The sequence below is a fragment of the Balaenoptera physalus genome (assembly GCF_965194825.1).
Source record: "Balaenoptera physalus genome assembly, chromosome: 12".
Classification (NCBI taxonomy): Eukaryota; Metazoa; Chordata; class Mammalia; order Artiodactyla; family Balaenopteridae; genus Balaenoptera; species Balaenoptera physalus.
The window spans coordinates 76884787-76908756 of NC_138897.1; the positions used below are offsets into that span (position 1 = coordinate 76884787).

The window sequence follows — 23970 nt, forward strand, 5'->3', positions numbered from 1 at the left end:
TAGGCTACCACAGATGCTATTGGGATGAATTAACTAGAAATTCACTTTAGAACATTTCTACACTTATAGTAGCCAAGTCCTCAAGTTCTTTCTCAGGCAACTACGTGCCTATAGAAGAGGATCTGAGAAACTCAGTATTACTGGTTTGTCTTTTCCCTCAGGATCTAATATTACTGCACAGCACCACTATTGATCTCGTCTTTAAAAATGTGATATTTTGTTCAACATGGATTTTTTTGTATTCTTTTTAAAAAAAAAAAACACATTATTTACATTGCTGAGTTTGTTGGCACCCCCTTAGCATTTTGTGCTCTAAATAAGGCGTGTCTCTTTAGCCCCACCCACCTCACCCTAGTTCTAGTCTTGCTCCTAGCTCTGTGTTAAGCACAAACGGACCCCAAAGAAGCATCATATATATAATTCAATCCCCTAAAAGTCGAGAAGAGCCAATTTCCTGACAAATTCCATGCTTTTGGTGACATTTACTTGGCACTTTAAGTTCTTCTAATTTCAAAGACTTAACATGTCCCTCCCCTCGCTTGGCCCTCAAACACCTTGTGAAGGAGGAAGAACACGTACTTTTTATTCCCATCTGTCAGGGGAGAAATTTGAGGAAAGAGAAGTATCCTGTGCAAAGCCACACAGCTAAAAACAGGCAATCCTGCATGTGATTGTAGCACAGTGATTGTAGATTGTAGAACCAAGGCCATTGGCTCTCCAGTCTGGGAGCTACCCGCTCCAGCCTTCCCTAACCCCTAACTTTGACCAGCTTTAGACTTTTTTTTTTTTTTTTTTTGGCCACATGGCTTGTGGGATCTTAGTTCCCCCCACCAGGGATTGATCCTGGGGCCTCGGCAGTGAGATCATGGAGTCCTAACCACTGGACCACCAGGGAATTCCCTACGCAATTTTTTAAAATCTCAAAACTCGTCAAGGTTTTTTACAAATTTTTGCCAAATTAAAAAGTGAAATATTTGTATTTCTAAGATACGACACCAATTTTGGACATCTCTCAGAAGAAGGAATCAAATTCCCCTGAGGGCCAGGGACAGAGAGTCCCCTAAACTCTGGGATGGAAGGACTTCAGCTACTGAAAAACAGCCTGGGGGATCTGGGTGTGCCCCCTGAATTGGCAACATAAACATGTATTTTATATTTAACATTTTATCCTTGACAGGTTTTGCAACTGTTGCAGTCTGCTTGATTACATGTTTTTCTTCACTATTAAAAAATCACAATTATTTAAGAGTTAAGTTATTTAACTTCCGAATTGAATCCTTCACTCACTCCCCAGTCCCTCTGAGGTATGTGACGCTTTTTTTATTTCAACATTCAGAAAATTTCTGAAAACCGTAGGTCAATTAGATGGAGCTGGCAACTTGCCAGGAGTCCTTGGTCAGCTTCAGGCACTGCCCACACAGCTCTGATTTTTAACTTGAGAAGAGAAAGATGTCCCAAGAGATAAGGGCTTAGGCTGAACCCTTGGGTGAGACACGAGGATGCTGGTTAAACGCTCAGCCTTCGGAGCCAAGTTGGACTCCACTGGGTCAAGATCTGTCCTTGGAGGAGTTTGGTGTCCTCAGCCTGTTCCCCTGTCTGTGAAATGAGATAGTATCTGCCACCTAAAAGGGATGTGACGATTACATAAAAATGTTTGTGAAAGCTATGGTAGCTATTATTAACAACCAGAGAAGCACAGAACACCACTTGGGGTTTGGAAGGATTTGAAAAGCCCCCCAAGTGGATACTTCCCAGCAGAGGCCATCGCACGTGCTTAGCCCTTTGCATTTTACAAAAGTTCTCCCAGAAACTCTATTTTGTGCCTCTCAGTAGCCCTGAGAGGCCTGGCGAGGGTCCATAACATCGTTTACAGATCCGGGGACATTCGCCCGAGTTTGCCCTGTTGAGGAAATCACTAGGTCGGAAGCGCACCGCTTGTGCTCGGATCTATTTCGGAACTTCTGGGAGAAAAAGGATTTCCTGTACCGGGACAACGGCCCTCAGGCTAGGGAGCGGGAAACGCAGGTGGTCAGCCCGACCTACAGGCCGCACGCGAGGCCCCGCCCCCGGCACGAGCCCCGGATGGGGAAGTGGCGCGGGAACCGAGACGAGGCGGAGGCCCGGCCAGAGCGGCCCAGGGCGGGTGGGCGGGAAGGGGGCGGTGCCCCGGGGCGGAGCCACCGGAGCCGCGCGGCTCCTCAGGTGAGCGCTTGGTGACCGGGGCGGGTCGGCTGGCGCCTGGAGCTCGGGCTGGGGATCTGCACAGGCTCTGCGGGCGTAGGCGGAGCGTCCCGAGGAGGCGCGGGGGCCCTGGCCAGGGTCCGACCCTCGGAACCCCGGCCTCAAGCGGGAAGGGGCTCCGGAGCTGCGGGTGAGTGGAGCTGCCCGCCCGGGGCCCGTGTTTGGGGATCAGGAGGGAGGGGGCCAGGGCCCAGGTTCGAAACCTGGCCCCACCCCCAACCCGCTGTGTGACCTTAGGCAAGTCTCTCTCCGTCTCTGAGCCTCAGTGGCATCAGCTATGAAATGGGGGTGGAGGGTGCGGGGAGGAACCGCTGAGAGTTTGTGCAGATGGAGGTTTGGGGAATGAGCCTTCCTCTATTTACACTCTCCTTGCCCAGGACATCGATGGCGAAACGTGAGCAGTGGGAATGCCTCTCTGTCTCAGAGACCTTGGGCAAGTCCCTTGCACTGGCTCTCACTTTCCTCATGTACAGATTGTGTGCCTAACCTCTTTTAAGATCTCTTTAATATTTGGGTGTTATTGGTTTATATAGAGGCAAGGTAATGAATGCCTCATTCACTCCAAGTTTTCCCTTTAGGGTATGATAAAATATCTTCTTGGAGTTTGGACTAGACCCTGGCCTGAATTCCCTTTCGTTCCCAGATTCATTGGTTCTGTTTGTTCAACGTCCCTCCTGGTAATTGGAGGAGTGATTTCATCCGAGGGTTGGTGCCACCTCTCAGCTGAGCAAGGGCAGTATTTTCACTGCCCTGAAATCAAAGAGCAGTTGCAAAGAAAAGTCTGACATTCCAGCCTTTTTGTTTGTGTTTCACTGGCAGGGAGGCAAGATGATTTCTCTCCCCCAAGCTTGGAACAGCTGAAGGAAACAACAGTACAAGATGAGAACAACAAAGGTCTACAAACTTGTCATCCACAAGAAGGGCTTTGGGGGCAGTGGTCAGTATTGATTGGTCTTAGGGAGGTTGTGTAAGTTGGCCGAGGTTCTGATGTGTCCGGTGCCTTGAAATTTTCAAACTGACTTGTGACAATCGAGGCTAGGCAGGTAGCTTAACTGAGTGAAGCAGCAAGTGTGATACTGTAGTGGGGAGAGTAGCAGGCCCCTTCTAGAAGCATTTGCATCCTGCATTTTAACAAACTTTGTGAATATTGCCAGCTTACTACTCTTCATTTGTTTTTGTTTTTAAAATTTTTTTATTAATGTATAGTTAATTTACAGTGTTGTGTTTCAGGTGTATAGCAAAGTGATTCAGATATATAGATATATATACCTATATATATGTATATATAGATTTTTTTTTTTAGATATTCTTTTCCTTTACAGGTTATTACAAGATATTGAATATAGTTCTCTGTGCTAGGTCCTTGTTGATTTGTTTGTATCTTTTTATTACATATTTACTGTGTATGTTCTGTAAAATTCCAGTATGCACTGGTTTGGCAGATAAGAGAAACTTATGTTTAATGAAAGAGAAGTAGTGGATGTGCATAAGACAGGTATGATCAAAGCATGAACCTTTGCCTGGCTCTGAAGCACGGTGAGATGGGGCAGGACACAGCATCTTGTCCTGTGTTAAACATGAATCCGGGTATCAGCTGTGCCTCTAACTTTCCCTGTGACCTCAGGCAAGCCCCTAGTTTACCTTAACTACAAATTCCAGCTCTTTAGAATAATTTCTCCATTTCTCTTAGCACCCTGAGTCTATAAACCAGTAGAATAGGAAAGCACCTACTCATATGATTTTTTTTTCTTTCGTAAAGGAATAAATTTCCCTCTGTCCTAACAACCTTATTTGCTTCAGAAATCAGAATTAACAACACAGTGAGTGTTTTTAAAATTGTAGTTTAGTATGCATTTGTTCCTATGTTATACATGTATAAGCCACCCAAAGGCAAGGACTGCCAAAAAGGGAAAATAATAGTTTCTATATCATAAGGTCTTATGGGAATAAAGTAAAATGATGTATGTATAGTATTTAGTAGAGTACCAGGCTCCTTCGACCTGCTTAATAAATGTAGCCATTGTAATTACCAGGACAAGGATATACTAAGCATTGCTATATTTAAAACACTATTTCTGCTAAAACCACAGTCTGTTGTTAACCCCGTACTTTGTATGCAGCTGAAGCTGCCTAAACGTTTGTGGAGCAGAATTGAACATGCAACAGAAATAACTTTTGACAGAGGAGGGAAGGATACAAGGATACAGTATATACAGCGTATATACAATGTATGCGAGTCTTCTTTTTCATGTGTACAAGACAAAGGTAGCTCTGTGCTGTACCCAGTCTGCTGCAGGACTATAAAGAAAAATAACTAAATAAAATACATCCAGCAATATTACTCAGTCATAAAAAAGAATGAAATACTGCCATTTGTAGCAACATGGATGGATGTAGAGAATATTATGCTTAGTGAAATAAGTCAGACAAAGACAAAAATACTATATTATATCACTTATGTGTGGAATCTAAAAAATAATACAAATGAATGTATATGCAAAACAGAAACAGAGGGCTTCCTTGGTGGTGCAGTGGTTAAGAATCCACCTGCCAATGCAGGGAACAGGGGTTCGAGCCCTGGTCCGGGAAGATCCCACATGCTGCGGAGCAACTAAGCCCATGCGCTACAACTACTGAGCCTGTGCTCTAGACCCCAAGAGCCACAACTACTGAGCCCAAGAGCCACAACTGCTGAGCCCGCGTGCCACAACTACTGAAGCCTGCACACCTAGAGCCTGTGCTCTGCAACAAGGGAAGCCAACGTGATGAGAAGCCCACACCTGCAATGAAGAGTAGCCCCTGCTCACCACAACTAGAGAAAGCTTGCGTGCAGCAACAAAGACCCAATGCAGCCATAAATAAATGAATAAATGAATAAATAAATTTATTAAAAAAACAAACAAACAGAAACAGACTCACAGACATAGAAAACAAACCTGTGGTTACCGAAGGGGGGAGGGACAAATTAGGCGTATGGGATTAACAGATACAAACTACTATATATAGATAAGCAACAAGGATATACTACATAGCGCAGGGAATATACCTGTTATCTTGTAATAACCTATAATGGAATATATTCTGCAAAAATACTGAATCACTATGCTGAACAACTGAAAACTAACACAATATTGTAAATCAACTGTATTTCAATAAGTAAAGTAAAAATCAAATTTAAAAAATACATCCAACAAGTATTTATTAAGTACATACCTGTACCAAACTTAAAGATTTTGAATATGACAAGGTCCCTTCTCCCTACGGAGCTTTCATGAGCTTGATGAGACAGACATGCAAAAAGGAAATGATAAAATGGAGCAGGAAGGAATATGTGTTCAGGGAGCTTAATTCAGACTGTGGAAGTTAGGGGAAGACTTCATAGAGGATTTGGTATACATCTGTCAATGGAAACAATATACAAAAAAAAAAAAAAAAAAAAAGCAACTGTGGGATTAACCCAGTACTTCGCTTTCCTAGGCTGAATTTTTGTTAGATCTGATTATATTTGAAATCTGGACATACTTATTTGTCATGGTTTTAGCATAACTGAAGGCCATGTCTTTCCCTAAAAGCTACAACAGAAAGAAAAAAAAAATCACCCTATCTTTATGATCCTAAGTTTGTTATATTTGAAAGAATTCTCCCCCACCCCCAGTGGGGGGCAGGGGTAGATAAACATATGAAATCACATTCTCCTTATATTTTAAGGGTCTCATTGGACTCTAATGTGAACTGATATATGAAGTTTTCCCCTGATCAGGTGCTGCCCTCCAAAGTCCAGGGTGTTTTATCTGGCTTGATTTTCATGTGTAAGAGGTGGTTGGTTTAGGAACCCTGGACTAGTAACCAGTCCTGGTGTACTGTTACTAGCTATCTACCCTGTGGCAAGTTGCTTTATCTCCTAGGTCATTTCCTTGCTTCTGTTAGATCCAAAGATTTATTGTGAGGGTCACATTCAGACAGTATTTTGAGAAGTTCTGCGAACACTGTAAACAGAAAGGATTTTGTTGTATGTGGGACCCCGGCTGTTTTGTTCCTGGCATATGCCAGATACATGCTATTTGAGGGAGTCAAGGATTGTCACAGAGGCCTAATTCCCAGAGAAGAAGAGTTACCCTCTCCTTGGGAGCAGTGGGCTAGTAGGAAAAGCTCTGGAGACAAAGGTCCCTGAACACCGTCCCCCTCAACTACTCACTAGCTCTGGATTCCTGTGCAAATCCTTCAGTTGAGCTAAATCTCAATTTTTTTTTTAAATTTATTTATTTATTTCTGGCTGTGTTGGGTCTTCGTTTCTGTGCGAGGGCTTTCTCTAGTTGCAGCAAGTGGGGGCCACTCTTCATCGCGGTGCGCGGGCCTCTCATTATCGCGGCCTCTCTTGTTGCGGAGCACAGGCTCCAGACGCGCAGGCTCAGCAATTGTGGCTCACGGGCCTAGTTGCTCTGCGGCATGTGGGATCTTCCCAGACCAGGGCTCGAACCCGTGTCCCCTGCATTGGCAGGCGGATTCTCAACCACTGCGCCACCAGGGAAGCCCTAAATCTCAATTTTAAATGGAACTTCATCATGCGAGATGGGGTCATAATACCAAATGATGGGGTTGTAAGGACCCCACGTGAGAACATACACAGCAACCTGCTGCCCAAGTGAGTTCTTTGCTGCCTGAGATGGCTGAATTGTCTTTCAGATGATGAGCTAGTCGTGAACCCCAAAGTGTTTCCTTACATCAAGCTTGGAGACATTGTGGAGATTGCTCACCCCAACGATGAGTACAGGTGAGCGTCCGACAGGAGCAGGGAACTAACTGGGCAGCCCGCTCTTTCCAGGTGATATTTTGTCTAAGGGGATTGAAGGGGAAGATGGCTCTTTGCCTTTGGATAAAAATGGTCCTGCCCTCCAGGATTTGATGAACCAATCATCTTTTAAAAAGTGGTCCATTCTTTTTGTTTTTAAAGCTGAGATGACAACTCTGAACAAATCTGTAGCATTTATCCATTTCCTTGAATACAAGTGCAGGGTTTGTTTTCTAAGGGAACTTTCTCCCATTGTTGTGCTGCCAGTTAGAATATGTCCAGAGTGATCTGTTTGTGTTTTGTGGGTGGTGAAGAAAGCTGGTTAGTTACTGCTGACAACATCCCTTCTCTCTGTTGCTTTTCTTTTTTCCCCCAGCCCTCTGCTTTTGCAGGTCAAGTCACTTAAGGAGGATTTGCAGAAAGGTAAAAATTCCATTTCTCTTCTCTAAGATTTTTACACTTTACTGTTTGAGAAACTGTAAGAAACCCCTCTTCACAGTCTCTGGGAATGAGGGCACAGTACTTCTCTCCTTATCAAATTGTGTTCCCGCTAAAAAAAAAAATTGTTAGATATAAAAATTGTCAAGGAATCTCATTTGTCAGCATCTTGAGGGCACTGAAAAAACTATATTTAGAGTCAAGAGGACGGTTAATCTGAATAGGTGAAGCTTTACACTTCAAAAAGATTGTTGGCAAAGCATGCTTTTCTCAATATTATATTTTCTTCACAAAATATTTAAGTACCTACTTTGGGCCGGGGCAGGGGAGGAACATATATTGTTGATTACCTGCCACTTTTGCAAGGCACTGTACTGGGAGCTGTTTGTCATTTATCTTTCTTGATTTTCCCACCAACTCTTGAGAGAGTGAGGAAACTTTGTCTTACCGGGATGAGTGGGTTTGCCTGGAGTCAGTAAGTGAAGGAGCCAGAGCAGTGATTCTATTCACTCATTCTGGATCCAAATCCTTTCTTTTTTCCTCTAATGACTATACCATACTGATCAAGGAACTAAAATGTTTATCGATAGCTAATAAAGTATTTCCTTAAGTGGCACTTAAAAGAAAAACTTTTAATTTGCTCTAAAGGATTTTGGTGTCAACCACTTTTTTTGTATTTTTTAACTTGTTGGGAAAACAGTCAGTAAAATCCAGATCCTGAGTGTCCTTCTTACTCTTACCTCATCTCCTGCCACCTGTTAAGTTTCTTACTTACCAGACTTAAGGGCTCATCGAAAAGTTTATTTCTTCCTTAACTACCTCTGCTACTTTCATTCCAAAAGAGAAAGGATCTCTTTCCTCTTCTGAATTTTCACAACCCTTTGAACGTTCTTATGTTGCTTCTTAATTTCTTTCCTTTCTCTCTCTCTGTTTGTCTCTATCTCTGTCTCTCTGTATTATTTGTTTGTCTCTCTCATTTTTTAATTGCTTGGGTTCAGGTCTTATTTCACCTGAAAAGCAGAGAACTCTCTAAGTTTTAAGCTGCTGAAGGCTGAGAACATGTCTTGCCCTTGGCAAAGGATGTTGTTTGTTGAATGTCTGAGTAATTATGGATTCGAATATATTTACCTGATCCAGATTCCTTCTCCGTTTCAGAAACTATCAGTGTGGACCAGACCGTGACGCAAGTGTTTCGGCTAAGACCTTATCAAGATGTGTATGTGAATGTCGTAGACCCTAAGGTGTGTCTTTGTTCTGGATTTGAATATTTTTTGAGGGATGATTAACACCCTTCCTCAAGATTAGGTCTCTAAGGAAATAATGAGTTATTTAAGTATAGTGTTAGGCTGTTAAATACGTGGTCATACATAGGTCATTTAGATTATAGGTAGAATGTAGGTTGCATTTAAAATCCTCACCCCTTTTTAAAAATCTTGTCCTAAAAAGATTATGTATGTATATGTGTGTTTGTGAAGGTAAATGTAAAATTTTCTATAAAAATACTAACATTTCTTTATGTGTTCTTTTTTTTCTTTGAGAAATGATGCTATAAAATTAAGAGGTAAAAATCGTTGTCCAAAAGATATTATTGACATTATCTAGGGAAATAAAGCCCACAGTTCAATGTCGTGTTTGTGTGCCAGAATCAAGACTAAAACACAGAATCACTACTCTGGTGCCCTTTGCACTTAACCACGCACGATAAGCAGCTATAGTATCTGTTGGAGACTTACCTGTCCTCCAAAGCCTTCTTGGGCAGGGTAAAATTCTGTTTGTCAGGGTTCTACTACTGAATGGTCGTCCAGTAGTTGTCCTTTTGTCAAAAGGTTTCTCCATGGTGAGTGAGTGTTATCTTAGACTAGAAAGTGTGGCAGAGTAAAGCAGAGACATATATTTGATTATCCCTTTTAGGATGTGACCCTTGACCTAGTGGAATTAACCTTTAAGGATCAATATATTGGCCGTGGGGATATGTGGCGACTGAAGAAAAGTTTGGTAAGATATTATTTTTTAAAAAGTCTGTTACTTTTTCCATTATGTTAATAATCCATGTCACCAGGGAGTTGTAGATCTAGTATGGAGAAGAGTATAAAATCCTTTCTGATTCCAGCATCACAGACAATTATTGTAAACATGTTGTATGTCTCCTCCCATTCTCTTTTCATGGTTTTTATAAGCTTTGTTTTGCTTGTTTGTTATCAGAGAGTTTTGCTCTGCATTTTTGGTTTGAATGGGGAGAGTGTAATATTATTTTACATTTGAACTTTAGTTTTCAGGTTTTCACTTGATCTCTTTTGCTCCTCACATCTCCTCTTGTGGATAGGCATTTATTACCCTGAATTTATAGATGTGAAAACTGAGATTGAGGATTTAAGATGAGAAAGCTAGTAAGCAATTGACTCTGGGCTGGAACCCAGATCTTTTTTTCTTTTAAACATTTTTTTAAATTAATTAATTTATTTTGTTTATTTATTTTTGGCTGCGTTGGGTCGTCGTTGCTGCGCGCGGGCTTTCTCTAGTTGGGGCAAGCGGGGGTACTCTTCATTGCGGTGCGTGGGCTTCTCATTGCGGTGGCTTCTTTTGTTGTGGAGCATGGGCTCGAAGCGCACGGGCTTCAGTAGTTGTGGCACACAGGCTCAGTAGTTGTGGCTTGCGGGCTCTAGAGCGCAGGCTCAGTAGTTGTGGTGCATGGGCTCTTCCCGTACCAGGGCTCGAACCCGTGTCCCCTGCATTGGCAGGCGGATTCTTAACCACTGCACCACCAGGGAAGTCCCTGGAACCGAGATCTTGTTCCTTCCAGGTTAGACTCCTTTTTTGCTTTACCCTCCTTCCATTATCCTTGTTTATTTATTTTTAATGGACATTTTCCGCTGAACATGATCAGTTCATCAGAATTGTGAGCTGCTGCTGAAAATTCTCCTTTTGGACTTTTTGGCTATTATGAAACAACAAATCATAGGTATAATGTCCACACAGTGTATATTTTCAGAAAGAGATATCTTTGCTCTTGTTTTATTTGGTGGGAGAAGGTTCCATTTTCTAAAATGAGAAACAAATGTTCCATATGTAAATGTGCATATGTATGCAAGTGTATGTGAACATAAGTATATTACTGAAGCTGGCCACTTATTATCCACCTGGTCTTTACTATTGTCTATACTTGCCAAACCTGTAAGAACCTACTGTTATACCTGCCCCAGCAGGTTTTCCTATGGGATAAATCTATTACTCCCATATGTTAATTGAACTTCTGGTTAATAGAAGAGATTCGAAAGCCAGGAGACGTTCTTTGTGACCTTTCATGGCCTTGATGTATTGTTGAATCTCTCTCTCTCTCTTTTCCCTTAGGTCAGCACATGTGCCTATATCACTCAGAAGGTGGAATTTGCTGGCATCAGGTAGATACTATGTCACTCTTGATTTATTAGCTTGTAGCTGGGAATAGCATGTAATGCAGTAACTGCTACATACAGCCTTTGAGGCATGTGGACGTCCTTATAATAAAATACACAATAGCTTAAAACGTTAGATTGTGGTAGCTAAAACAATCCAAAAGACCCCGAAATGCACTATAGTAGTTTTAAGATGGGTGGATGTTGCTGAAGCCGCCTGGTATTCTGAACAAAGGAGGGATAGACTCACAATTTTAGAACTGGAAAAAGCCTTAGATGAACATATTTCATCAAACTTTCTTGTTTTACACTTTAAGAAACAGGTTTGGAGACATAAAATGACTAGCACAATAGTTCCTGATTTGCTGCCTTTTTAGAGATATCACACTGCTCTTGATTTATTAAAATGATTTCTGTATTTCAGTTTGTGAAGAAGAGAGAAAAGGGGACTTTTTGAAACCCCCTCTAAAGTCAAAAAGCAAAATATCCACATAGTGAAGGCTTAACAGCACCAAAAAAGTGTGTAATGAAATATGTCCTTTTCCCTAGAGGAAACTGTGTCTTTCTTGAAATTTACTGTATATATTCAAGCATATTTACATCTGGTTGACTCACTTTTAATGTGAGATTGACCACTGGATTCTGGTGATGCAGCCTGGTCCCCTGTTATGAAATTCCCCATCAGCTTTTCACAGAATGGTTTCATCTGTTGATGATTATTGCAAGCAAGATGGTGATTTTCTAATTCAGCCATTCCTCCTACCTTTATCGGCCGGAATCCTTTTGTAAAGACCTTTCACCAGCAATGAGGGCTATTTGGTTAGTCTGAATTACTGATCCTGAAAGAAAGAAAGGATAAAGGATTCATTTTTTTCTTTCCAAAAGGGGATGTTTTAGAAGTTGTTATAAGGTCAGAAATTCTTTGAAAAAATTTTAGCAACGAAAGCACAGTTCAAGAAGTGACGAAGTCTCAAGCAGAACAAGAAATGCAACCTATTTATGCCATCAAATACAAGCTGGTCTCTCCCAGGTGGTGGGCCAGGAGTCAGGAAACCTGTATTCCATTCCTGCAGCACCAGTGGTTAGCAGGGTGATGCTGGGCAGCTCAGGGGGGTCTCTGCATCTGTTCCTCTGCAAAATGAAGTGGTAGGTTTAGGATCTTTTTCTGTAAAAGACCAGATAGTAAATATTTTAGACTTTGGGCCACGTGGGTCTCAGGTCTCTGTTGCAAATTTTTTTTTTTTTTTTAACATTTAAAAATGTAAAATCTACTCTTAGCTGTGGGCCATACAAAAACAGGAGATGGGCTGGATTTGGCCTGCAGGCTACAGTTTGATGAGTACTGGTTTAGAAACCCTCTCAGAATCCCTTTCATAATTAAATTCCTTGTTTCTCCATGTAAGTGCCTTCATACACCCTGACATATTGTCAGTTTTAGACTTTTCAAGATCTGTCCTAATATTTTGCTCATTCATGGTTAAATGTAAACCACAAAATCTACCATTTTTCCAAGGAGACTTATTTATAGTCTTTCTACGTTGAATCAAAAGTCACTTTCTTTTCCAAAAAAAAAAAAAAAAACAGTGTTCTGGGCCTCATATGAGAAAATAAAATCAAATCATAATAAATTATTAGAGAATTTCTCTGTAACTTACCCTTTTAATCTGGTAATTTAGTCAACAGTTAAGGACATAGTTTCATTACCTTGAGACCCTACCTTTGAAATGTTATTTTTCCTTAAAGATAAACATTTTGTTTTTCTCTCAGTAAATTCACAATGTATTCTTTAAAAAAAAAAACAAAAACTTCAAAATCAGTATTTTAAAAAATTGAAGAAAAATTTTAAAGAAAAATATTGCACTAAAATCTATCTTCTAACAGCACTCTGCTTTTTTAAAATATTGAACTTAGATGAAATAAGTCAAACAGAGGAAGACAAATACTGTGTGATATCACTTATATGTGGAATCTAAAAAATACAACAAACTAGTGAATATAACAAAAAGGAAGCAGACTCACAGATATAGAGAACAAACTAGTGGTTACCAGTGAGGAGAGGGAAGAGGGGAAGGGCATTATAGGTGGGGGTTGGGGGCGAGAGTGGGAGGTACAAACTATTAGGTATAAAATAAGCTACAAGGATGTATCATACAACGGGGGGAATATAGCCAATATTTTATAATAACTATAAATGGAGTATAACCTTTAAAAATTGTGAATCAGTATACTATATACCTGTAACATATAGTATTGTACAGCAACTATACTTCAGTAAAAAAATAAATATTTTTTAAAAATTGAACTTAGAAACCTAGTCTATTTGATCTCATTGTGAAGAGATACCATTTTCCCAGATATAATTTTGGGGATTACTGACTAGCTGCCTATTTTTTTTAACTTAAAAAAATTTTTTTTTGTTATTTTTTCTAACTCACACTCCAGAGGGAGCAACACTGAATAATTTCTGGCCCTGACTTCCCAGCTGTCCTGGGGCAGATAGATCTGTTTGAGAGTCACACTTAAAGCCCATTGGAACATCCAGTTTGTGTGTTTTCCTGCTAGAACTGCCCCACTGCAGAGGATCTTCTGGTATCTTCTCTGACTTGAGCTCTGATTCTATGGTGGCCAGTCTCAACACACCTGTCCTGATTATAGAATTAATACTGTCAAGTACCAGTTGTTCAGCACATGCTATGTATCAGGCCTATGCTAAGTATTTTTACATACAGTGCTTGCTCATTGTACACAATATGAAAAACAGAATAAAGAAGCAGGGGGAAAAGACATAATATTACATTACTGAATATTGACATAAAAATTTTTCAGCGAAATGGCCTCCATTGAATAGGGACCCTGTCCCTTTGTGCCCCCTGACTTCTTTCTTGTCTTCTAATTTGATACTGCAGTGGATCTTGTTTTTGTTGAAACTCATTGACTCAAAGCTGGGGTTAGCAAATTTGTTCATCAGTGCCTCTTAACTGTTTTTGTGACGTGTGCCCTTTTGAGGTTTGCCAGAAGGTACAATTCTGTGCTCAGGTAAGTTTGCATCATTTCAGAGGGTTCGTGGGTTCCCCGAAGCCCTTCCTTAGACCCACATGTTGTCTGCAGACCCCCAAGTTAAGAGCTCCTGTTGTACAGATTCAGTGTACTCTGAGAATTCTTTATGTTGTGTAATCTGTTCATGGTCCTCTGGAAATCTGTAACTGGCCAGGTCATTTGGGTGTAAATGATAGAGTAGAGAGAGACACCCCAAAGGCACCCCTGTTTCTTCTCGGTTTATGTAGGACTTGTAATAACGCATGTGCCTCTCCTTTCAGGGCACAGGCCGGGGAGCTGTGGGTCAAGAATGAGAAGGTCATGTGTGGTTATATAAGCGAAGATACCAGGGTAAGGGTGATAAAGTGCTTTTTTGGGTTTGTTTTCCTGTGGTATTATGTCTATAAGTCGTGAAATCAAAAACAAAACAGAAACCAGCAAAAACTTGATCTCATGATCAAGCTGGTGACCAGCTACTATCTGCTCAGCTGGATAATATTGTAATATAGTTGGGGACTCCTGAAATTCTAGTGTTTTACAGTTGGATCTCTCCAGTTTGGGGTTGATCTTCATATTCTTCTGTTTAATATCAGATGTAGATATGGAACATGTAGCTCTCAGGCTTCTGTGTCCACTAATACATAGCGAAAGTTAAATTCAGTAGAAGATTGTGTTGGTAAACACGAAGAAAGACCTTTGCCAAGGAATCTCCTCCTGTGACTCTGTTCCAGTTGGAAAAATCCAAACTGAACAGCTGTGAACGTTACCCACGTTGGTGAAAGCACCTGTCTGCTCTTCCATGTTCCCATCCCCCAGCCTCCCTTGAGAGCAGTGGTTCTCAACCCGGGGGTGATCCTGCCTCCCCAGGGGTCTTTTGACAAAGTCTGGAGACATCTTTGGTCGTCGCAACTGGGGTTGTGTGGAGGATGCTGCTGATCGCGCTACAGTGTAAAGGACAGCCCTCTAGAACAAAGGGTCACCTGGGCCCCAAGGGCAGTAACATTGTGGGGAACTGTCCTGTGCGATGTGGGGTGTTCAGCATCCCTGGCTTCTACTCACTAAATGCCAGTAGCACCCATCCCCACCCCCTGCAAGTCATAACCACCAGAAATGTCGCCAGACATTACCAGATGTCCCCTGGGCAAGCAAAATAGTTGAGAACTTGGGGCCGTTTTTAGAGGTAACCACTATCTGAATTTTATTTTTGTAATTTCCTTGTTTACATAGTGATAATACATATGTATTTTACCCTACACAGTATATTATTTGTTTTGCTCCCGTTTGAGTTTTTCTTTTTATTTATTTATTTATTTATTTTATTTATTTATTTTTTTAGCTGTGTTGGGTCTTCGTTTCTGTGCGAGGGCTTTCTCTAGTTGCGGTGAGCGGGGGCCACTCTTCATCGCGGTGCGTGGGCCTCTCACTGTCGCAACCTCTCTCGTTGCGGAGCACAGGCTCCAGATGCGCAGGCTCAGTAGTTGTGGTGCACGGGCTTAGTTGCTCCGTGGCATGTGGGATCTTCCCAGACCAGGGCTCGAACCCGTGTCCCCTGCATTAGCAGGCAGATTCTCAACCACTGCACCACCAGGGAAGCCCACGTTTGAGTTTTATTAAAGTGGATTAAAATGTATTCTCTTCCCCCCTACCAACTTTAGCTATCTCGTTTGTACTCACTATATTTTTCATCATTGATTAGGAATATATTTGTTGGGTCATAGCTTCTACTCTGTAAGGTAATGCCAAATTATTTTTCAAATTCTTCGGACCATTTTATACTCCTAGTAGCCATATATAAAATCTTGTTTTTCACTTTTTCCAACACCAGGTCTTAGATTTTGAAAGTTTTTGCCACTCTACTGGGCATACATTGGTATTTTACAGTGATCTTTCCCCCAGTTTTCTGGCAATTGACTCTTAAGTATGGCTTATAAAGACCATGATAATTTGGCACATGCTTACACACTGAGCGGCTTGTGGGATCTTAGTCCCCTGACCAGGGATTGAACACTGGGGCCATGGCAGTGAGAGCGCCAAGTCCTAGCCACTGGACCGCCAGGGAATTCCCCATTGAAGGATTTTAAGTGGGGGAGTGATACCTGAATTATGCTTTTAAAAGATCACTTATTCGTTCAGTTGGATTTTGTTGAACAAAACTCCCAAAGTGGGCTTCCCTGGTGGCGCAGTGGTTAAAGAATCCTCCTGCCAATGCAAGGGACACGGGTTTGAGCCCTGGTCCGGGAAGATCCCACATGCTGCGGAGCAACTAAGCCTGTGTGCCACAGGTACTGAGCCTGCACTCTGGAGCCCGCAAGCCACAACTACTAAGCCTGCGCTCTGCAACAAGAGACGCCACCGCAATGAGAAACCCGAGCACCGCAACGAAGAGTAGCCCTCACTTGCCACAACTAGAGAAAGCCCGCATGCAGCAACGAAGACCCAATGCAGCCAAAAATAAATAAATTTATTAAAAAAAATAATACTGTATAAAAAAAAAAAAAAACTCCCAAAGTTACAGTGGCAAATTGATACTTAAAGGTCAGCTTTATTCTCTCATATAAAAGAAGTCCATGGGTAGGCAAATTATGGCTGGTGTGACAGCGTCACAGTTACTGGTGGTCTAAGGCCCCTTCTGCCTTCCTATTCTGCCTATCTCAGGATTGGGCTTCCGTGGTCTGGCTGGAGCTGCTGTGCCCACATCTATATGCCAGGCAGAGGAGGGAAGAAGGAAAGAAAGACAACAAGGGGGCACCCTCCAGCCAAGTCAGCTTCCTTTCAGGACACACTTCCATTTACACCTTACTGACCAGGGTTGAGTCATGTGGAACTGCTCAGCATGCCTGGAGGTCTGGTCTCTTGGCGGGTCCCTTGCCTCCCAGAATAGAATCGGCTTCCCGTGACTTAGGAAGGAAGGATGTTGGCTGGGCGTCCACAGTACCCGCTGTAGCCCCTCTGGCTCTGGAGCAGAGAGTCGATTGTCGGGGCAAGAGTGGAAGCAGAGAGATGAGTTAGGAAGTTAGAAGGTGGTGGCGTGGGCTAGGCTGGGCACTGGAGCAGGGGAGAGATGGACAGATTGGTGAAACATTCTGGGGTCGAGTCCACAGAACTTGCTAATGTGTTGGGTGTGAAGAGTGAAGAAAGGAATAATTGAGCAGCTGGTGGAGAGATGGTGGTGCCATTTATCATATGGAGAAGGCCGGGGAGGAGTCGTTCAGGGGAACTTCAGTTTGTGAGATGTCTGGACAGCCGAGTGGAAAAATCAGGGGAGGCAGTTGAGTCTGGAGCTAATCTGTCACTTCTCCCATGTAGTCCCCCACCCCATCCAGCCACGGGAACCACTCACCATCCCTCCAACATGCAGCGTGCTCTCTTGCCTCCGTGTCTTTGTGCGTGCTGCTCTCTCCCGCCTGCGGTGCTTGCTCCTCGCCTTCCCCCTTTCCCAAGCCTCTCATCCATCCCTCAGTACTAGTCTCAGGCTTCCCTGCTCCTGGAAAGCCTCCCTGGATGCACCAGGCTGGAAGTGCCCCCGTGGCACCTGGGACATGTATCTATATCAGCACTTGTCACACTCTGGTGGATGCGTTTCTTACCTGCCTTGCCACCAGACTGCAAGCGCTTGGAGGGCAACGACTGTGTCTTTTACCTTTATATCCCAAAGTTGTCTGGCATAGCTCCTGGCACTTAATGTCCCAAGGCTCTTTTACTTGAGATAATCTTTATAATCAGTTCAATTACCTGGTACACAAAAGATTCCAAGGAGCAAATGTAAAAGGAAAGGGAGTATTGATGCCTGCAACTTACTCATTTTATACATTTTGCTTTCCCACCAAAGCTCTTTAAAGTCTGCTGGAGGAGGGAAGGGCTGAGTAAAGAAAGGGCTTTGTGGTAAAGCACACAGGCCAGGGAAACCACTAGGGCTTTTCCTGGAGGCATTCTGGGTATGGAGGGGGGTACGATGTGGATTAGTTATTAGATCAACAACTCATCAACTGGCACATCTTAGCCCAAGTTCTCCTTCTGTAATGAGGTCTCATCGACTTTCCCAGTAGATTCACTGCCCCTTCTCCAACGTTTCTTGTGGGAAGCTTCAAGGAATGTTTGTGTATAGTTGCAATGTTTTGCATGTCTTTATCCTCTGCCATGAGCTCCTAGAGGGTAGGGACAGGATCTTCCCCTCATGGCCTGTGATGCCAAGGATGGAGGTTGCTTTTAGAAGTTCCATGTCTCACAATTAACAGAAATCTTCCAGCATTGCTTTTTTTTTTTTTTTTTGGTAAAAAACATATACAATTTAGCTTTTTTTTTTTTTTTTTTTTTCCTGGGCTGTGCCACGCAGCTTGCAGAATCTTAGTTCCCTGACCAGGGATTGAACCCGGGCCCCGGCAGTGAAAGCACCTTGTCCTAACCACTGGACTGCCAGGGAGGTCCTAAAATTTAGCATCTTAACCATTTTTAAGTGTACAGTTCAGCAGTTTTAAGTATATTTACATCATTGTGAAACAGATCTGCAGAACTTTTTCATTTTGCAGAACTGAAATTCTATCCATCATTGCTTTTTAATGCAATTATGTCTTTGTTTCTTTCAGGTGGTATTCCGTTCTACGTCAGCTATGGTTTACATATTTATTCAGATGAGCTGTGAAATGTGGGATTTTGATATTTATGGTACTGTTCCTAAGTGCGGGTCGTAACTGCTAATGGGGAGAAGTTTCTGGTTTCCCCCAAGTTGGTATCATTTATAGCAATCTCTTAGCATTCTCTGAAGATATGGCCTGAGATTTTAACAAATCCTCAAATGCTAAAATAAATAAATATTTTATATATCTAGTGAATTGCATGAAATGTAGTAAAGCATTAACGAAAAATCTGAATTCTCAGATCTTCAATTATTCTATAAGCATAGATCAGAAGTTATAGAGGAGTGATTCTATGGCCAGGAACCAGCACCTTCTTTGATATCTTTCATTTTATGTCGTATCACTCACAGAAATCACCAAGTTTGTCTCATTTTATTAGAATTACTACACAATAAGTGGAGTACAATAAAGCTGCTATGAGGTGTGGACACTGTGCCCAACACACCAGCCTCATGGTGCATGCATTTCTAATTTGTGTTTAGCAAAATTACAAATTAATTTTTGATGTAGGGCATCTTGGATGCTCAAGAACAGCAGAAACTGCAAATGGTAATTTAGTGAATGCCCAGGGGCTACCAGATCACCTTCAAACAAACTTGAAGCGTCACTGTGAGAATAATTATATTTAAAAGTTAGACGGTTCTCTCATTTTGAAGATACACTGTCTTTTTCAATCATCAAAGCTTTTCAATCTTGTATTTTACCTTGAAGCTATGACCTCTTACTGAGTGAGGTAAATATTAAATTTGGCTCCATAGAAAGTCTAGGTTGAAAATGCTTTTAGGATGTAGCAGTACCCACCTTCTCTTTGACTAGTCCTATTCCTGTTAATTTACTGAGAGAAGAAAATGTAAGCAAGAAATAAAGATAATTCCCACCTTCTTTCTATTGTTTATTTTCAGGGGATCTGTATTTTGAGAAAGCTGTGAATGGTTTCCTTGCTGATCTCTTTACCAAATGGAAGGTATGTTTCTTCTCATGCACTAATTCTCATTGCGTAAACATTATTCAATGCAGATTTTAAAAACTTACTCTTTCTATTAAGCTGAATTTAATTGAGGTACCTTAGCTAAAGTCTAAATTGATAAGACTCTAGATTTAAATTACCTTCATCACCTCAACATGGTCAAGTGTATTTATGAAGATCCCACAGCTAACATCATACTCAATGGTGAAAGACTGAAAATGTTCCACCTTAAGAAGATCAGGAACAAGATAAGGATGTTTGCTTTCACCACTGGTATTCATTGTTTCACTGAAAATTCTAGCCAAAGCAACTAGGAAAAAAAAAAAAGGAAGAAAAAAGAAAGAAAAAAGGAAGGAAGGGAGGGAGGGAGGAAGGAAGGAAGGAGGAAAGAAGGAAAGGAAGAAAGAAAAGAAAAGAGGAAATAGAAAGCATCCATATTGATTAGAAGAGCAAAAGCAAAACTATCTTTCTTCACAGATGACATCCTGTATGTAGAAAACCCCCAACTATCCATAAAAAAACAAAAACAAAAACTATTAGAGCTAATAAATTCAGCAGAGTTGCAGGATACAAAATCAACACATAAGATCATTTGTGTTTCATCAACAGTGAACAATCTGATCAGGAAATTAAAACAAGGAATAAAACATTTTGAAGGGAATTAAATTAAAAAACAATTCCATTTACAAGAACATCAGAGAGAATAAAATACTTTGGTATAATTTACCCAAGGAGGTGCAAGGTTTGTGCACTAAAATCTATAAAACATTGCTGAAAGAAATGAACGAAGACCTAAATAAATGAAAAACAACTGATGATCATAGATTAGAAGACTTAATATTTTTAAAATGGCAGTACTACCCAAAGCAAACTATGGTTCAGTACAGTCCCTATCAAAATCCCAATGGCCTTTTTTACGAAATGGAAAGGCTGATTCTAAAATTTATGTGGAATTGCAAGCGATCCTGAAGAGCCAAAACAATCTTGAAAAAGAAGAAGAAAGTTGGAGGACTCTCACTTTCTAATTTCAAAGCTTATTACAAAGCCAAAGTAGTCAAAGCAGTGTGGTACTGGCATAAAGGTAGCTATGTAAATCAATGGAATAGAATTGAGAGTACACAAGTCAACCCATACATCTATGGTCAGTTGATTTTAGATGAGAATGTGCAGTCCACTCAATGAGGGAAATAATAGCTTCTTCCACAAATGGATTCAAGACAATTGAATATCCATATGCCAAAGAATGAATTTTGAGTCTTACCTCACATGATATACAAAAAGTAACTCAAAGTGAATCAGAGACCTAAATATAAGAGCACATATCAGGTATTGTGGTAAGTGTTTTACCCGCCTTATCTCACTTCATCCTCTTGTCACTCTTACACAGGTAGGGAAAGCACAGCTGAAAGAGGTTAGGTAACTTGCCTGTGATCGATAGCCCGGAAAAGCAGAGCGAGGATTCTAATCCAGTTCCATCCATTCATCCAGTGCTTGCCTGAGGTCATAACCCCTGGGCCGTCCTGTCTGTTTCTGTAATCCTGAGTCACGTCACCACTGTTGTATGTTACCTCCTCCATCACACATGAGTTGAGAGGCTCTCATGTGCACACCAGCCCACTGTCAGGCATTTTTCCTGTGTAAAACTTACACCAAAATCAGATCAGTTTGGAGCTGCGTTTGGAGCACTAGACGTCCAATAAATTAGTTGGTGGCTACTGAAGGTCTGCTCTTGGTACTGTGGCTTGTATTTAGGAATTTCTGTCTACTTGAGCGATATCGGTGGAAGAATATAAGGTGACGTGATGTTCATTATGTTGTCTTCCTTATACGGTGAATGCTGAATTGTGTGGTTAGTAAGTTGAGTTTGAGATGGGGTTGGTCAATTTGGGCTGTTGTCTTCAAAGACCCAGGAGGAACTGAAACTGAGCTTTCTCGCTCACTGGTGCAAGCCAAATTTCATGCCGTCTGTAAACACCCTACTTCTAGAATATTGAACTCCAGACTGCATGGAAATATGTATTCTCACTCGTCCCCATTGCAGTCCAAAGGTAATTACCTTGGTTTCAACCCGTGCATCTTGAGCAGCACCCAGTCCTCGTCCTGTGGCCCTGGCAGTAGGTGGGAGTGTCTGGTGCTTACATCCACCACCATGGGTTCCATTCTTCCCTAAACCACAGTCCTGAAGAAGTTAAAAAACACCATGAAGCAGGTACAAATACCGTGATCCTCTGACAATAGGCTGATCTATTTTATGGCAAATCAAGAGCTGGGAGACAGCACCCCCAACTTATTGGTGATTTGCAGGTTTGTTTTTTTTTTAACGGCCGTGCTGCGCGGCATTCGGGATCTTAGTTCCCTGACCAGGGATGGAACCCACGCCCCCAGCAGGGGAAGCATGGAGTCTTAACCACTGGACCGCCAGGAAAGTCCCGTGATTTGCAGTTTTCAAAATACCTTCCACATTCCTAGGACTTTAGATAATTTGCCCAAGGTCATGTAGTGGTAAGTTTCAGAGCCAGGAGTCAGTCCCAGCCTTCTGACTCTGGCAGAACTGTGTCTACTGCATTATGCAGCCTACAGTTACATGATGCTACCCAATGCCTGAGCCCCCGAGCCTCCCAGAATTGAAGTAAATGGAATAAACTTGAGTCCTCTTTTTCTCTACTTATCCCTAGGAGAAGAACTGTAGTCATGAAGTAACAGTGGTCCTATTTTCTAGGACTTTCTATGATGCAAAATCTCTTGGTGCGTAAGTCTTTCTCCTACAATTATTTTTTTGTTAAGCTTTCCACACGCCCATCCCAATTCATTCCTTATCATTTTCTTTCCTTTGGCACTGCTCCGTCTGTCCCATCTTTTCTGTTAGAGGGTAGGGTAGAGTGGAAAATGACACAGTCCATTAGCAGATTCAAGGAGTCTGTGGGCTGTAATTCATCTTAAAACCAACTTAACAGATACATAATTATCTTTGTGTGTGTGTGTGTGTGTGTGATGCAACTCTTCAACCCAGAAGGGGGAAGCGGAGAAACTGAATTTCTCTTTTTAATCTTATCTGTATATGTTGTTTTCTCTATTTCAGATGAATTTCCTGAAATAAACCGAGCCTCAATTAGGCAGGATCACAAGGGGCAATTCTATGAAGACTTCTATAAGTACGTTTGGGTTGCTTTTGCCTTTTGTTTTCCCCTGGTTGTTTCTTCCCTAACTTAAAAAAAAAAAAAATTAACCTTTTTACTTTGGAATAATTTTAGGTTTACAGAGAAGTAGCAAAGATAGTACAGAGAGTTCCCATATACCCTTCACCCAGTTCCCTCTGTGAACATTTCCTAACCAAGGTACATCTATCAGAACTACGAGATGAGGACTGGTACATTGCTATGAACTAAATATCAGACTTTTCTCAGATTCATCAGTTTTTCCGCTTATGCACCTTTTTTGTTCCAGGATCCAATGCAGGATACCACATTGCATTTAGACTTTCCAAACTTTTTATTGTGAAAAGTTTCAAACTCGCAGAAAAGAAGAATGAATTAATATAATGAACCCATATACCCAATTCCTGGATTAAACAGTTATTATCATGCCATATTTGTTTCATATTTTTTAAATTTATTTATTTATTTTATTTATTTATTTTTGGCTGCATTGGGTCTTTGTTGCTGTGCGCGGGCTTTCTCTAGTTGCGGAGAGAGGGGGCTACTCTTCATTGTGGTGCGCGGGCTTCTCATTGCGGTGGCTTCTCTTGTTGCGGAGCATGGGCTCTAGAGGGCAGGCTCAGTAGTCGTGGCACATGGGCTTAGATGCTCCGCGGCATGTGGGATCTTCCCGGACCAGGGCTCAAACCCGTGTCCCCTGCATTGGCAGGCGGATTCTTAACCACTGTGCCACCAGGGAAGCCCCACTTCATTTGTTTTTCGGCTAAATTTTACTTAAGAGCAAATTATAGATATTAAAACATTTTGTTCCTAAAGAATAAGGGCAACTATGGACTTTCAGTGATTATGGTGTGTCACTGTTGGTTTATTAATTGCAACAAATGTACCACTCTGGTGAGGAATAATTGATAATTGGGTGGGGGGGCATGAAACATGTGTTAAGGGAGAGAGTATATGGGAAATCTCTGTACCTTCCTCTCAATTTTGCTGTGAAATTAAAACTGCTCTAAAAAAAGTCTTAATAAAAAAAAAAGCAGGAAACAGGGATGCATAACTGTGTATCTGTCTCTCACAGTGACATATAATTTTAAAAATTAGAAAAAAATTAAATATCAACAATAAAGAATTAAATTATGGTAGAATTTCAGACTGACAAAGTATTATACAGCCATCCCATTAAAAATGATGTAATCCTCTTTGATAATTGTTGGATATGAGGGGTAGGTACATGGAGGCTCACAGTGCTATTTTCTCTACCAAAGTATATTTGATTTTATTAAAAACAAAAACAAATTTAAAAAAAGGAACGTCCAATTTT

At 41.5% G+C, this 23970-nt stretch overlaps 1 protein-coding gene across 12 annotated transcripts in view; it reads left to right on the plus strand.

Annotated features, from left to right (window-relative positions):
• Window positions 1-2145: 2145 nt before the first annotated feature.
• DEPDC5 (DEP domain containing 5, GATOR1 subcomplex subunit) overlaps window positions 2146-23970 on the plus strand; it is a 91864-nt gene continuing 70039 nt past the window's right edge. For 10 of the 12 annotated variants that reach the window (XR_014251840.1, XM_082417381.1, XM_082417376.1 and 7 more), the window contains exons 1-12: window positions 2211-2371; window positions 3061-3178; window positions 6925-7012; window positions 7407-7453; window positions 8624-8709; window positions 9380-9463; window positions 10817-10866; window positions 14178-14247; window positions 18480-18558; window positions 19433-19494; window positions 22173-22242; window positions 22577-22649. Coding sequence is in view for 11 of the 12 variants with exons in the window: in XM_082417381.1 (XP_082273507.1) it covers window positions 3121-3178; window positions 6925-7012; window positions 7407-7453; window positions 8624-8709; window positions 9380-9463; window positions 10817-10866; window positions 14178-14247; window positions 18480-18558; window positions 19433-19494; window positions 22173-22242; window positions 22577-22649 (767 nt within the window). In the remaining variant the exon portion in view is untranslated. The other 2 variants (XM_082417379.1, XM_082417385.1) reach the window with 2 other exon arrangements.